At 33.2% G+C, this 15,003-nt stretch overlaps 2 protein-coding genes and 1 pseudogene across 2 annotated transcripts; all 3 read right to left on the reverse strand.

Moving 5' to 3' along the window:
* Nucleotides 1–4,958: 4,958 nt before the first annotated feature.
* On the reverse strand, nt 4,959–5,579 carry LOC130981532 (uncharacterized). Its single transcript, XM_057905118.1, has one exon. The coding sequence runs from the start codon at nt 5,577–5,579 to the stop codon at nt 4,959–4,961; it is 621 nt and encodes a 206-aa protein (XP_057761101.1).
* A 160-nt stretch (nt 5,580–5,739) lies between these two features.
* Nucleotides 5,740–7,383, reverse strand: LOC130981534 (uncharacterized). Its single transcript, XM_057905119.1, has one exon. It carries the CDS (start codon nt 7,381–7,383, stop codon nt 5,740–5,742), a length of 1,644 nt encoding a protein of 547 aa, XP_057761102.1.
* Nucleotides 7,384–13,707: 6,324 nt separating this feature from the next.
* Nucleotides 13,708–14,649, reverse strand: LOC130981535 (uncharacterized; annotated as a pseudogene).
* Between the last annotated feature and the right edge of the window lie 354 nt (nt 14,650–15,003).

Here is a 15,003-nt window from a genome sequence, read left to right on the forward strand (position 1 = left end):
ATACCTAAAAATTGAGTTTGCCTGATTCGATTTATATAGATCTATTTAGGACATATATGAAACTAATTTTTATTTAAGACATCCGTATAATTTTAGTCTCCAATCAATTTATTAACATAAATTATCGTTATTTTTAAATCCAATATATATATTTTAGTTTTATTTTCTCATAAATTTACTATTCTTTTTAACTTTTAATGATTCATTAATTACTTTGTATTTACTGCGGTCTTCAAATTTTTTATAAAAAATAAAAAATCAAAATCATCAAATTACAAAATACTAACAGTAATTATTTTTCCTTTTTAATTCTTGAATATAATTTTACTTTACTTAAGATAGTATATTTAATACAAAAAAATAAAGCATACCAGATAATAATATTTTAATTTTGAATATTGCATTGTTATTGTCCATGTTAATAATGATATTTTTTTGGACAATAACAATGCAATATTCAAAATTAAAATATTATTATCTGGTATGCTTTATTTTTTTGTATTAAATATACTATCTTAAGTAAAGTAAAATTATATTCAAGAATTAAAAAGGAAAAATAATTACTGTTAGTATTTTGTAATTTGATGATTTTGATTTTTTATTTTTTATAAAAAATTTGAAGACCGCAGTAAATACAAAGTAATTAATGAATCATTAAAAGTTAAAAAGAATAGTAAATTTATGAGAAAATAAAACTAATATATATATATATTGGATTTAAAAATAACGATAATTTATGTTAATAAATTGATTGGAGACTAAAATTACACCGATGTCTTAAATAGAAATTAGTTTCATATATGTCCTAAATAGATCTATATAAATCGAATCAAGCAAACTCAATTTTTAGGTATTTACATATAAATCGAATTTCGATTTATTATGTACAAAATATATATAGTAAATTGAATACATACATAATAAATTAGTATAAATTAAAATAAAAAATTTGTTATAACTAAATTTTTCTTTTAATTCATATACTAAAATTTTTTAATGTATTTTAATTTTTATTGTATTTATTAAAATAAAATTTGTATTTAGAGTTTATAAATAAATTTGTAGTTGTCTTTTATATATATATATATATATATATATATATATATAAGATTATTATTATTATTATATTTATCATTACTTATTCTCCTTGTGAACTTTATATTCATGGCCCAATTTGAGTGTTATGTTCAAAAGAGCATTTTTTGGTTCAGTATGGCCATACCCAAAAAAAGACACAAGAGATTATCTCCTTTAACCATCAATTAATTTTTCAATGATGCATTAATTTATCCTGCAAACCTCACCAACTATTTTTTTTCAACTGACGGATGATTGTGACCCATCTATTGTGCATCAGCTGTTGTCCCCAATTGTAGCTACAGGTGAACCACGCGTCCACCGTTACTTCTTGCTACTTCATTTCATCATGTATTGAAAAAAATTACTATCAGCATCATAGCACTATCCTATTTTTTTTGGTTTTACACAACACATACCTACCTGACTACCTCTATTATTCCTCTTTTCTTTTTTTGGGTATTGAAACGGGGTTATAAAAATCCAGAAAACAAAGGCCTAAATACAAACTAAACGGGGTAAGGTAGTCCCTATTTCATCATCACTGAGGATACTAACTAGATCTGAAGGAGGTAAATCCCAAAACACAAACTCATCATCTAAATTTAAACTCTTTTTTGCTAGGCAATCAGCACATCTATTGCCTTCTCTATAAATTTGTACAAAACGTATATTCCAATCCTTTCTTTTCCACTCATTTACTTTTCTAATTATAGGATTTGGATGGGAGGCCAATTTCTTTCCTCCATTGAGTCTTTGAACCACCGCAGCAGCATCTACTTCCACGACCACTTTCTTGAAACCCATCGTCCATGCAAGCTCTAATCCCTTTACCACTCCCCATAGTTCTGCTGTGAACACCGTCGCTTCTCCAGTTCGATGCGAAAAACCCGCAATCCACCGTCCTTCATTATTTCTCAGAAGACCGCCGCAACCACTTCTGCCTGGGTTCTTCTGTGAAGCCCCGTCTATGTTCAACTTCACCCATCCCTCTGAAGGCGGCTTCCACTTGACATGCTTCTCTATTCTCCTTCCTATGCGACCGACCTTGTAAGACCTCTCCGTTGCTTCTTTAATTTCAGTCACTTGTTTGATGATTTCTGTTTGTGGGTTGGGTGGTCTCTTGTAGTTTTGTTCATGAATTTCTCTATTGCGCCAATACCAAAGTCTCCAGATAGCTAGAATGAAGATATCCCTCCACTCAAAATTCTGATTATTACCCATTTGTTGCCTAAAATTGACTTCAATCCAGTTTTCCCAATCGAGATGGAAAAAATCTTGGAATTTCTGTTATTTAATGAGTTTTATCCATATGGTAGAAACTTTAGGACAGTCCCTTAAAGCGTGCAACAGATCTTCTTGGCCTCCTCTGCATAATTGACATTCCCCATTTCCCCCAAATAATTTTGTCTTTCTATGATTTGTCATGACTCTATTATGCATAGCTGTCCAAACGAAAACTTTTGCTCGCTGAGGTCCTTCCAACTCCATAACTCTGTCCAAATAGTTTTACCTTTCTGGCCAGTTTGAGAGACTTTTGTATGTTGTGTTGACTGCAAAATTTCCATCAATTGAAAGCTTCCATCCCACCTTGTCATCCTCATTTTCTTCCTTTGGAGGGCTCATGTGACATATCTTTTCAATGCTGTCTTGCGGTAGATGGAGTCTGAGCTTTTCTAAATCCCACTCACCATTTGTAGATGTCCATTCCCACAAACTGTCCAAATCCACATTGACAGGATTAATAGCCTTTTCTATTAAAATACCTTCCCTTTCCACCCATTGATCTCTCCAGAAATAGGTGGATAAGTCGTTGCTAACATAGTGAACAGAATGCTCTTGAAAAACAGGCCAGATCTTTTTCAGCTCCTTCCACAAACTTGAGTCCGTATGTTTATAATTTGCATTGTTGTTTAATCTTCCCCCATTACAGTATTTATGGGATAGCACCCTCACCCAAAGAGCTTCCGAATTTTCCATTGCTTGCCATATTATTTTGAGCATGAACGCATCATTCATGGTTGAAAGTTTTCTGAATCCAAGACCCCCCAAGTGCTTCGGTTGACAGAGGGTTTTCCAACCAATCAGGTGCATTCTTCTTTGGTTAGGCTCCTCTCCCAGATGAAACTTCTTTGAATCTTTTCCATCTCCAAACATATTCCTTTGGGTATCCTCTCATGTTGCATATTGTAGTTCAAAGCTGGATTTAGAATAGTTTGAGCTAGCGTAAGTCTCCCTGCCAAAGACAAACATTTAGTCTTCCACCCTTTCAGCTTGCTATGGACTCTTCCCAAAATATCTTTAAAATTATCTGTACTCCTCCTATTGTTGGTGATGAGGGCTCCAAGATATCTTCCAAGATCCTTTTGCTCTTTGAAACCTGAGAGATTGGAAATCTCCTGTCTAGTGGTAGCAGTTGCACCTTTAGAAAAAACTATAGAAGTTTTTCCTTATTAATCTTAAGGCCTGAGGCCTTACAAAAATTATCCATCACTTGCATAACATTCATTATTTGGTCATTAGTAGCTTCTGCAAATAGTAAAAGGTCATCCACAAACATAAGGTGAGAAATGTTCAGTCCTTCTCTCCCAACTTTCATGGGTCTCCAATTTTTATTTTGCACATTATTCTCAATTAAATAGGATAATTTATCCATACAGATGACAAAGAGATAGGGAGATAATGGGTCTCCCTGCCTCAATCCTCTATTAGGAGTAAATTCTTCAGTTCTGCTACCATTCCAAATGATATTATAAGTGACAGATTGAATGCAAGACATAATGATTTTACTTAATTGCTCCGGGAATTTAAACTCCTGAAGTCTTTTCTCCAAGAAACTCCAGTTAAGTCTGTCATAGGCTTTCTCGAAGTCAATTTTAATGGCCATAAATTGCTTCTTTCCTTTCATGCGCCTCATGGTGTGCATCATCTCTTTTGCAATAAGAATATTATCCTGAATCTTCCTTCCTGGAATAAAACTTGATTGGTTGACTGCTATTCTATCATTCAAATGCGGTTTGATTCTTTCCACCAAAATCTTGGTCAAGACTTTGTAACTCACATTGCATAGAGCAATAGGCCGAAATTGAGAGATAAATTCCGGGCTATTAAGTTTAGGCACAAGAGTTAGTAGAGTGTTGTTGCATTGCTTTATAAGATCCGGATATTGCCAGCAGCAGTTGATAAAATCATATAGCTTCCCTTTCATTAAATCCCAGTTATTCTTGTAGATGAGAGATGGAAATCCGTCACTTTCTGGTGCTTTAAACGATCTAATACTGTAGAGAGCATTTTTTATTTCCTCTTCAGTGGGCTCCGCTATGAGTTTCCTGTAAACACAAGCGCTGAAATTAGGTAAAGTATCATATAAGTTTTCAATTGGACTAATGCTCACCTGTTCTTGATAGATGCTTTGAAAATGGTTTATGATATGTTCTTTCAATTCATCATCCTCTTCTATCCAGCTTCCATCTGTTCTTCTGAGTTTCTGAATTTTGTTCCTTCTTCTCCTAATGACAGTCTTAGTATGATAATATTTGGTGTTCCTATCTCCTTCCACTATCCATTGTTGTCTTGATTTTTGCATCCAAAAAGTCTCTTCTTTATCTTGAACGTCTTCTAACTCTTTATTGAGATCTTGCTCTAATTTGTCCAAATACCGATTGTTACCATAAGATCTACTCCTCTGAATGCCACTTATTCTGTTCAAAATTCTTCTCTTGATCTTGAAGATATTTCCAAAAATTTCTTTATTCCACTTCTGGAGGTCTTCTTTAAGATCCACCAAGGATCCTAAGAGAGAGTTGTTCTTGTTCCAGCTAGTATTCAGGCAGTTTTGAAAATCTTGATGCATTCCCCACATAGCTTCGAATCTGAATGGTCTATCTTGGCCTCTCCCCCTCTGTTCTCGCAAGAACTTCTACCACGGCTTCATGAAACCTTATCCTCCAAGAATGATTAGCGAGGGCTCTGTCTAGTCTTTTAAAGACTCTATCTTGTCCTTCCCATTGTGGTCCTCTCCAAGTGTAGCGAGATCCTATGAAACCCAAATCAATTAGACCCCATCTATTTATCCATCCGGAGAACACATTGCAATCTCTGTTACTAATAGTAGCACCGCCTTTTTTTTCTGAGTTGTCTTTAATTTCATTAAAATCACCAGCTATCAACCAATCTCCCATTATCTGATTAGCTATATTGAGAATTTTAGGCCATAATTCTCTTCTATTCTGGCTTTGAGGACTGGCATAGACTGCTGTGAGGAACCATTCCTTTTCACTCTGAGTTTGAATTTTAACATGTAAATATTGACTATGATTTTCTATGGTGGTTATGTTGATATCTGGTCTATTCCAGCAGATCCATATGCCTCCTACAAATCCCTGAGCTTCTTCCAAAATAGAGTAAGAGAAACCAAGGTTATGAATCACCCTTTTTGCTGTGTCTCCACTGCACTTAGTTTCCAAAAGAATAGCAATGTCTGGTCTATGTTGTCTCATCATTTCTTTAAAGATGCGCCTAAAAGTCTCGCTAGCCGCACCTCGCACATTCCAAATAAGAGTAATCATTAAAACAAAAGGATGATAGAAAAGACAGATAAGAACCAGTTATTTAAACCAAACAACAGTCAGAAAGTAGAAAGCTAAAGCTAAAGAGAAAGCATCAATGCATCTGCATTTCCACATCCTCTAATATACTCATGTCTGGTGTGGTGAAGTCCACCCCTTCAATTATCCTCATGCTTGGCTCCTTTTCCAAGGAATCCATCACTATATCTTCTTTTTCTATTACGTCCGCTTCCATAAGGTCAGGGGGTCTTCCTTCCTTTTGTTGGTTTTGGTTAGAAGGTTCAATCCCTTTCTCCATAGAAGATGGAGTTGAGGATTTTGCCTCCATCCAATTCTCTTCATGGTGGTTATGGTTCACCCTTTTAATTTGCATTGTAGTAGACTCTCTTTGTTCCCCTGTTTCCTTTTGATTTTGCTCTGGTTCTTGGTTTCTTTGTGCTTGCTTTTCTGTGTTCTTGGTGTTGTTCTGTTTGGCCTTTACTTTTTGAGCTGGCTGACTGCTCTTTTCACTTTGTTTTTGTTCTGGTTGTGCTTTTGTCTTGCTTTTGTTTTGCTGTTCCTTCTCTCTTTTCCCTTGTGTGTATTTCTCTTGTTCCCTTTGTTCTTCAATTCCTTGCCCTTGGGCTTTTGGATTTTTCTTTATATGTAGCACGCCAAATCTGCCTTGGTTTCTTTTTGTTTGTGGGACTTCTCTTTGTCTACTTGTTTCCTCTCCGTTTCTGATAACATCTTCTTTTTGTGCTTTCTTTCCTCTTTTTGGCCTCTGGACCACCATCCATTCACCAAAACTACTATTGTTCTCATTAATTACTTGCTTCCCCATGTCATTCTTGCTTGTGCTAGCTTTCTCTTTTTGCAGGTCTTGTTGTTTTTTACTGTTGTTTTCTTGCTGTACACCTGTATTAGATTCAGCATTTTGATTTTCTTGTTGCTTTTTTGTTGTTTCTTCCTTTCTCTTATTGTTTGGGCAGTGTTGTTGATCATGATCTACTCTTCCGCAGGTGAAACAAATATGGTGGATACCCTCATATTCAATGTGGTACTCCCTACCATTTATCAAATATCTCCCCAGTAATGGTTTGGTTAGATCAACCTCAACGCACAGCCTAGCAAACTTGCCCCTGCTCATGTCTGCCGTGTTGTTATCAACTTTTGTTGTTCTCCCAATTAAATTGCCAATTTGCCTCAGCACAGTTCTATCATATAATTCAATAGGCAGTCCCGGCAATCTTACCCATGCTGTTACTTTGTCAATAGTGGCTTCCAAAGGATTGAAGTTTGGCTCCCACATTCTCAGTGTTAAGTAGTGGTCATAGATTTTCCATGGTCCCTCTAGTAGAGCGAAATCAAAGTCTTCAGATGAGTAAAATTTCACTAGATAATAGTCATTGCTCAAGTCAATAACGTCTATACTCCCTTTCTTACTCCACATATTTTCCAGCCTCTTTTTCATGGCTGCATATCCAACCCTTCTTTCTAGTAATTTTACTATAAAAGGGTCCCACCAAGGTTTCCACAGTTCCCTCTCTATGGACTCACTAATAACAATGTTATAGAGCCCCTTCTCCACTTCTTTCACTCTGATTCCTTTGCTTCCGCTGCTTTGGGAGTCCACTCCATTATGCTTTTTTCCGCTATCATTAGCTGCTCCTTTTCCATCTTCTGTTTTTTTCTCTTCTTCCTCCTCACTGAGACTGTCGTCTTCCATTTGATCTCCTTCAGTACCTCCTTTCACCATTTGAGCAAAAGTGATTTTTTTGTTCTATTTTTGTCCATTTTCTGTGGTTTCAGTCATCCAGCTTTCCTCCCTTGGAACCAGTACTTGTGTCCCAGAGAAGCCCTTTGTATCCTTTCGCACCTTTTTAGTACTTCTTCTTAGCTGATCTTGTTCTTCTAGCGATGGCTGACGATTGTGTTGAGCCCCAACTGGGGTTCCGGTACTGGTCATGTGAAAGAAGCAAAGCTAACGGTAATATTGTACGGAGAGAATTACCTCTATTATTCCTCTATTATCATGGTTCTATATTTCTTCATGAGGATTTGAAATTTTTTCTTTTAACTGGATCACAGGTTGACTTAGTTGGGCCTTAGAAAGTCCCGGGTCATTTTCTGCAGAGATGCAGGCTCGGTAACGAGTAATCTTTGCGCTGCCAAATTGGTTGAGACACGTAAGGATTTGAATTGAATTCGGTGTAGCTCCAAGTGAGACAAACAAAATTACTATTTGACCCAGACCTCGGCTGCAAGGTTGCACTTCTGAGAATCAGGACAAATGCAGATGTTTCCTTGGAGACTCCTATTGACCTTAATGGGCCAATAGCAAGCCCAATTTCACCAGCCTGAAGTGAGAAAATATTTTTGGTAATGAACCAAAACTCTATGACAGTTATTGCTGAAGGCATACAGAGGCTAGTTATTAAGAGTTATTTGTTTAAATATTTGGGCCAGTATCAACAAAGTTGTTATACTCTACTTGGTGGATATTATTTCAAGCTTTGGGATCCCGATGGAATTTTTTTTATTTTTTATTTTTGAAATAAAAAGCTCAACACAACAAAGTAGAGTATCAATGATTCAATAAAAAGGTACTAAATAGATAAAATAAATTAATTCCTAATCATCTTCGACAAAATCATCAACAACCCAAAAGATCAAATACCACTCTACTCTTTGTAACTCTTAATCGACCTGCTGACTATTTTTGCAATACCTAATTCTTGATTCCTAAAAATTCTGTTATTCCTTTTCAACCAAGTGCTCCAAATGATAACAATAAAACCAAATTCACCAATATTTTATTAATTTGACTGCATGATTGACCTCCTGAACCACGTAAACTTACGGTCATTCAACTTTATATCCACCAGTTCAATAATACTGTTAACACACTAGCGCCTTTTCTTTCTTCCAACTGCACAACCTCATTAAAAACACCCATGTAGCAAAGAGGAACCTGACATATCTCCGATAAAAAACTTAACTCCTCACATAGCAAGCTTCTCTTTCCTTGTATGCGTACCATACACCAAGCAACTAGCACAAATAAAATTATTATTTGTTAATTTCCCTTTTATATACAATCATCTCTTCCCTTTATAAGAATTACTCAACCTAAATATCATAATATCCCACATTATTAATAAACTTCCAAAAACACCTTCTGATCCCACAAATTCTAAATTCACCACATCATTACTCCAAAATTGTATTACATTAGAATAGATTACTAATATTACTTACTAGTCCTATTTATACTTAAAAATTTAATAAATGTAATTAGAAATTTACTTATTTTTATTTTCTTATATCAACTTTGAGGATAAGGTTGGTTTAAAAGGGAGAGTATTGTTACAATTTAATATTAGAAAAGGTACTAGTTAAGCTCTTTAAAATTATTTAGTCTTTTAAGAGTATAAATAGAAAACTTTTATCAATGTATCATGATAAATTAATGAATTAATATTGAATTTGTTTCAATTTGGAGTTTTTCCGTCTAACTCGAAGAGGAAATTCTAACAAATTAATGAAGCTACTGATAACAATAATAAAGACGGAAAAATAGAAAAGTGAAGAATTTTCAAAAATATTAGGGACAATTTAGCAAATTTAACAAGGAAATTAATAGAAATAAATTGGTTAGTTTATCAGTTAGCTCACCAGTCACTCTAAATAAACGTTGAGAATTCGAATAATCAATAATAAAGCTCTAAATAGTTTTTTATTTATTGAGAAATACTGTGAGAACGAAATAAAAAAATAAAAAAATGAATAAGAGTTACAAATAGGGTGAAGCCAAAGCCATTTCAATCAGTGCTATTATTGAGTGGTAATGGGTAGGGTAGGGTAGGATTTGGATCCAACCCTAATCTTATCTGCGGGTTGAGATTTTTATATAAACTCAACCCAATCTTACTCTACCCGCGGGTTGAGAATATCTCAACTCTAACTAGGGCTGACAATCGGTAGGGTAGGGTAGGGTTTGGACCCTACCCTAACCCTACCCGCGGGTTGAAAATTTCATTAAAACTCTACCCTACTCTACCTGCGGGTTGAGAATCTCTCAACCTTAACCCTACCCGCACCTTAAAATTCTAAACCCTACCCTACCCTACCCTACCATACCCGCAGAAATATCAAATTTTTTCAAAGTAAATATAAAATTCAATTATTTCGAATTTTATATGTATTAATAACATAAAAAATAAAAAACTAATGCTCTAAATTACTAAATTAACTAACTAGTTTAGTGGTTGTTCACTTATTATAAGTCATTACATAAGAGAGGTTGTGGGTTCAACTCTTACTTCCTTCATTATATAGAGAGATTTTAAATATGTGTTATATATGAGGTGCGGGTAGGGTAGGGTAGGGTACACCCTAAACCCGTACCCTACCCTACCCGCAGGCATACCCGGACCGTACCTTACCCTACCCGAACGGGTTGGACCGGATTGGGTATCTTCGGATAGGGTATGAATTGCCAGCCTTGGACCGGATTGGGTATCTTCGGATAGGGTATGAATTGCCAGCCCTAACTCTAACCCTGTCCGCTCTTATATTGTATCATTCTAGACAACTTCAGCAGCAACTTGAATAGACACAATTTGATTACATTCAATAATAATTGATCCTAATTGATCCTAATTATATTCTAACAGAAAAGATACACAATTATTATATAACTTGATGATAATTTAAAATAGAACTGATTTTTATGTAAAAAAATATTAAATTATTAATTAATAAATTTTTTTTAGTAGCCAAGGATCTTTTGTATTTAGTAAGAGGTCTTTGGTTCAACATCCACTTAAAACATATTTTTATATAAGTATATAACATATACATATATAGAGTGCAGGTATTGGTCGGATAGGGTTGAGGCTCAACCCCACCCTACCCTACCCGCACGAGAACCCTACTCACACCCAACCTTATCCGCTGCGAATCGAGTTAGCAACTCTATCCGACCGAGTGGGATCGAATTGGATACCTGCAAATAGGATATATATTGTCACTCCTATTATTGATCAACATTCAAGGGACTTAATTGCTAAGATCATGGGAGGGAGAACAAGGAACAAGATTCACTCTACCAGCAAAGACAAGATTAATTCGGACGATGCTATCATGGAAAATGATAATACTATGCAAGAATTATAATTTTGATTTGATTATAAAAAATAAAAATACTAAATGCCTTGCTGAATTAATTTTTTGATATTAAAATGTCTTATTATGATAAATATAAAGTAAAATTAAAATACCATTTAGTTCCTTTTTAAAGGAATAAAATATTCTTTAATTGTTCATTTTAAAAAGTTTAAATCTAATATTAAAAAATCTTTTTAGTTAACTTTATAGGATTATCCCTCAGATTTCGCAGTGATCAAACATTGTGGTTAACAAAAACAAAAGGACAAATTTTGTTATGAAATGGAAATTTGTTAAAAGAAAAATGTTAACAAGACGAAGAAAAATAATCAAACGAGAAGTATAAAACAGGCATAAAGTAGGGAAAAAAATAAATGTGACAACTTTTTTCAATCTCTTGTACATCTAGAGAAACCCTTAAATATAGTCTGGGTTATGAGTAGTGGTTAGCGCTGTCACTAATTCAAATTGTACATTTATATTGTGTGTGATAGTGATAGTTAACACGTAGTCTATTTGTCACTAATTCAAATTGTACATTTTATATTGTGTGTGATAGTGGTAGTTAACACGTAAGCATATTATTTTTCGTTAGTGATTGTTAGTTTTAAGGTATATTTACTAGAGTTAGTAAACTAGAATTAGTTTATCCATTATTTTTACTCATTCTTTTACTTTTATATAAACCTTTTTTTATACGATGATTAGGTCAATATTTATCGTTATTATTCAATTTTTTTTTTAATAATCACATCATTTTCACACGCTCTCATCCAACTCAAACATTTATGGTCGAGCTTTTCAACATAGATAGTAGTTAAAATTAAGCTACTATTCATGCTATCCAGTACATTTATTTTGAAATAAACAAAAAAAAGATTTAAGTAAACTAGACTGTAATCAGTTCAAGAAGCATTGACAATATACCTGTTCTCTATTTCCATCATTCCTTTTATCATTTTCAGTAAAATCAGCACTAACTCCGAAAATTCCAACTAGCACTCAAAGCTATTTCTTCATCCTTGTACTCAGAGAAATCATAACCTTTTGTTTTCAGTTTCTTTGTCAATAGCTGATGTGCGGAGAAGAAAATTTGAAATATATTCAAACAAGTAAACCACAACAATAGAAGTAGAGCATTATTGTGAAAAGATACTTGGAAAGGAAATATGTGTTTAGAAGAAAGATTTTAAGATTTTTCAGAATGTCTAATTAAAAAATGTACTATTAAGGAGTGTGGTGTGTGGATTGATTTCTCATGAGTTTGGCAATTTTAACAGCGTAGAGCTATAATGCAGGGACATTGACATGCGACACGACACGACATGAGACGCGCCGATACGCAAATTTTAAAATCTTATAAGACACGGGGATACACATATATATAAAATATAAAGTATTTTTTAGATAAATCGTAATGATATTTTGATGTTTTATTAATATTAAAATATAAATTAATTTTTTAATTATTTTTAATATCTTATTTTAATTATATCAAGTATTTAAAATATTTTTTGTTATAATAAATAATAATATATACTATATCTAAATTTATTTTAAGAATATATTTTAAGAATAAAACTGGACAAATTGACACGTGATGATATTTAGGTGTGTCCAAATATATTCAAAGAAAAATTTTTTATTTTTTATTAAGATACGGTTTGAACATAGCAGACACGCGTGTTAGAGTGTCAATGAATATCGTATTCAAAATATATTTAAAACATGTACACAATAACTTAGTGAAGTATCCGTACTTTATAGGTGTACAATTTTTTTAGAATGAGAGAGCTCAAATAAACGAGTTCAAGGATATATTGAAATCTATGGTTGCAAGGATGTCATGGCGTGGACTTATAACACAAACGGGAAATATAACACTAAATTATTCTATGATATTGATCTAAGGGTGATGCATGGAGTGCCAACTATATGAAGCACATCTTTAATGATATTTGGAGAGGGTTAGTACCACTAAAATTTAAAATATTGGCGTGGCTTGTGATTTTAGAAGGCCTCAATACGAAAGATAAATTACAAAGAAGAGGCATAATAAATCAAGAAGGTGCAACTTGTGTACTTTGTGAGTCAGTGAAAAAAATGGTAAATCATCTTTTTTTACATTATTCCTTTTCTAGTGAATTATGGTAGATGACCTTAAACGGAGGATGTGTATAATAGATGGGTGCCAATAATATTAAAATTTGGTTTGAGAATTAGATGCAATAAGGGGAATAGATCCTCTCAATTTTTTTTAATAACAAGTTTAATCACCCGTGATAAGATTGAAATTATAATTTTAAGTTGTTATGTTAAATTTTATTTTAATTATAATAATTTAATTAATAAAAAAATAATTTGTATGTATTGTTTTTTTTTTAATATAGTGTTAATTGTATTAACTATAAAATAGTTATTTAATCTACTTTTTTCAATAAATCAAACATATATACTCAATATGACCATAAATAATCTAGTAATACTTAAATCTACGAACAAAGTTTTATATGTTAGTTTACTGTGAAGTAAGAAAATATCAAAATCAGCTCAAAATGAAGAACAAATTAATAGGGAATCTTAATGCAGAAAGTTTTGTAATAAACAATAAATAATTTAAACCTAATGAATAACAATTCAATGCTATCCTTTGATACCTGCAAAATATATACATGAAACAACACTGTATCAATGTTTGTATATAAAATTATATGATTAACGTAATTATAAAATTGTTTGTCAAGAGAATAAAATTATACGAATTTTTAGGATAATTTTAATATTCTCAAACTATTAATGTACAATAAAAATTCATCTATTAATTCCTAGAATTTCTAAATTTTTTTAAGTGATAGTAATAAATTTTAATAAATAAATAGATTTAGTAAGACATTTTGTTATTACCTTTTTATTATAGGCTCTCAAAAACTTCTCTATATACCACATTCATCGTGCAGTTATCTTCCAAGTGTCCATGATCTTGCAACAGCACTCGCAGACCATCTTTACTCGTTACCCTTGATAATGCAACATACAATTGACCATGGGTGAAAACTGGCCTTGGAAGGTAAATTCCAACTTTCGATAGAGTTTGTCCTTGAGACTTATTTATTGTCATTGCAAATGACATAATAATTGGGAATTGTCTTCTTTAAAACCTGACCGGCAATGTTTCATTATTTGGAATTAGATTCAATATTGGGATAAGAACAATACTTCCAACTTTGTTACCAGTTAAAGTCTTGCATTCTATCACATGATTTCCCATTCTTCTAACTTGCATCCTCGTTCCATTGCACAAACCATTAGTTTGGTCTATATTCCGCAGCAACATAACAGGAGCGCCAACCTTTAGAACCAACTTGTGTGGTGGTAGACCTGAATAATTTATTCCATTTAGAATCTCCGGCGAGAAAGCATCTAACTCAAATTCTATATTTCCCTCTTCAGCACACACAGAGTCTGAACTTAAGTAGACTCTTTCATGTCCAGGTAATCCTGCAGTCATCTTGTTGTTGACATCACTGACACAATCCAAAGTTGGTGCAAGAATTGCTCTATCATTGAAATAATTTTCAACGGATAAATTGGATAACATATCTGGATACACGAAATCAATGAGGTCATCCAAAGTTGTCTCAGAGTTCTTAATCAAAATGTCAGATGGTATATGAACGATCGATTCACCATCTGTTGTATCACCAGCCAAACCATCACCAATTTTGAGTAGCCATTCTGCAAAATTTCTGTGTTCTTGTATGTTGTTGTTTTCATCTAGTGACAATCTCATATTTTTTGTAAACTTCAAAACCTTACAGTTATGCCACAAATATGAAGTTTGATCTCTCACCATTAGTTTTATAAGTGAGACCAAGAATAAATATAAGAGAGAGAGCAGTGAAGGGTTAAAGATCACATTTTACACTCTCAATTTTTTTTAACAATTGAGAGAATCCATTCCCATGCAATAGGACGTTAAAGAATTAGGTTAACCACAAAAAATGCCCCTAAATTATTCAAACGCTGACAAAAATACACCCGAATTTTACTATCGACAAAAATACCGTCAAATAATTTAAAAACACAACAATAAATATATATTTTCAAAAAATACCTTAGAGATTGAATTTTGATGCAATTTTTTGCAAGCATGATTATAAAAATAAGGGAAAAAGACAGATAGGTCCCTGACTTTTTAAATTTTTGA

The sequence above is a fragment of the Arachis stenosperma genome, chromosome 5 (genome assembly GCF_014773155.1).
Source record: "Arachis stenosperma cultivar V10309 chromosome 5, arast.V10309.gnm1.PFL2, whole genome shotgun sequence".
NCBI lineage: Eukaryota > Viridiplantae > Streptophyta > Magnoliopsida > Fabales > Fabaceae > Arachis > Arachis stenosperma.

Bases quoted from the DNA above. Each gene is read 5' to 3' on its own strand.
- LOC130981534 (XM_057905119.1), bottom strand. From the start codon at position 7,383: ATGGTGAAAGGAGGTACTGAAGGAGATCAAATGGAAGACGACAGTCTC.
- LOC130981532 (XM_057905118.1), bottom strand. From the start codon at position 5,579: ATGATGAGACAACATAGACCAGACATTGCTATTCTTTTGGAAACTAAG.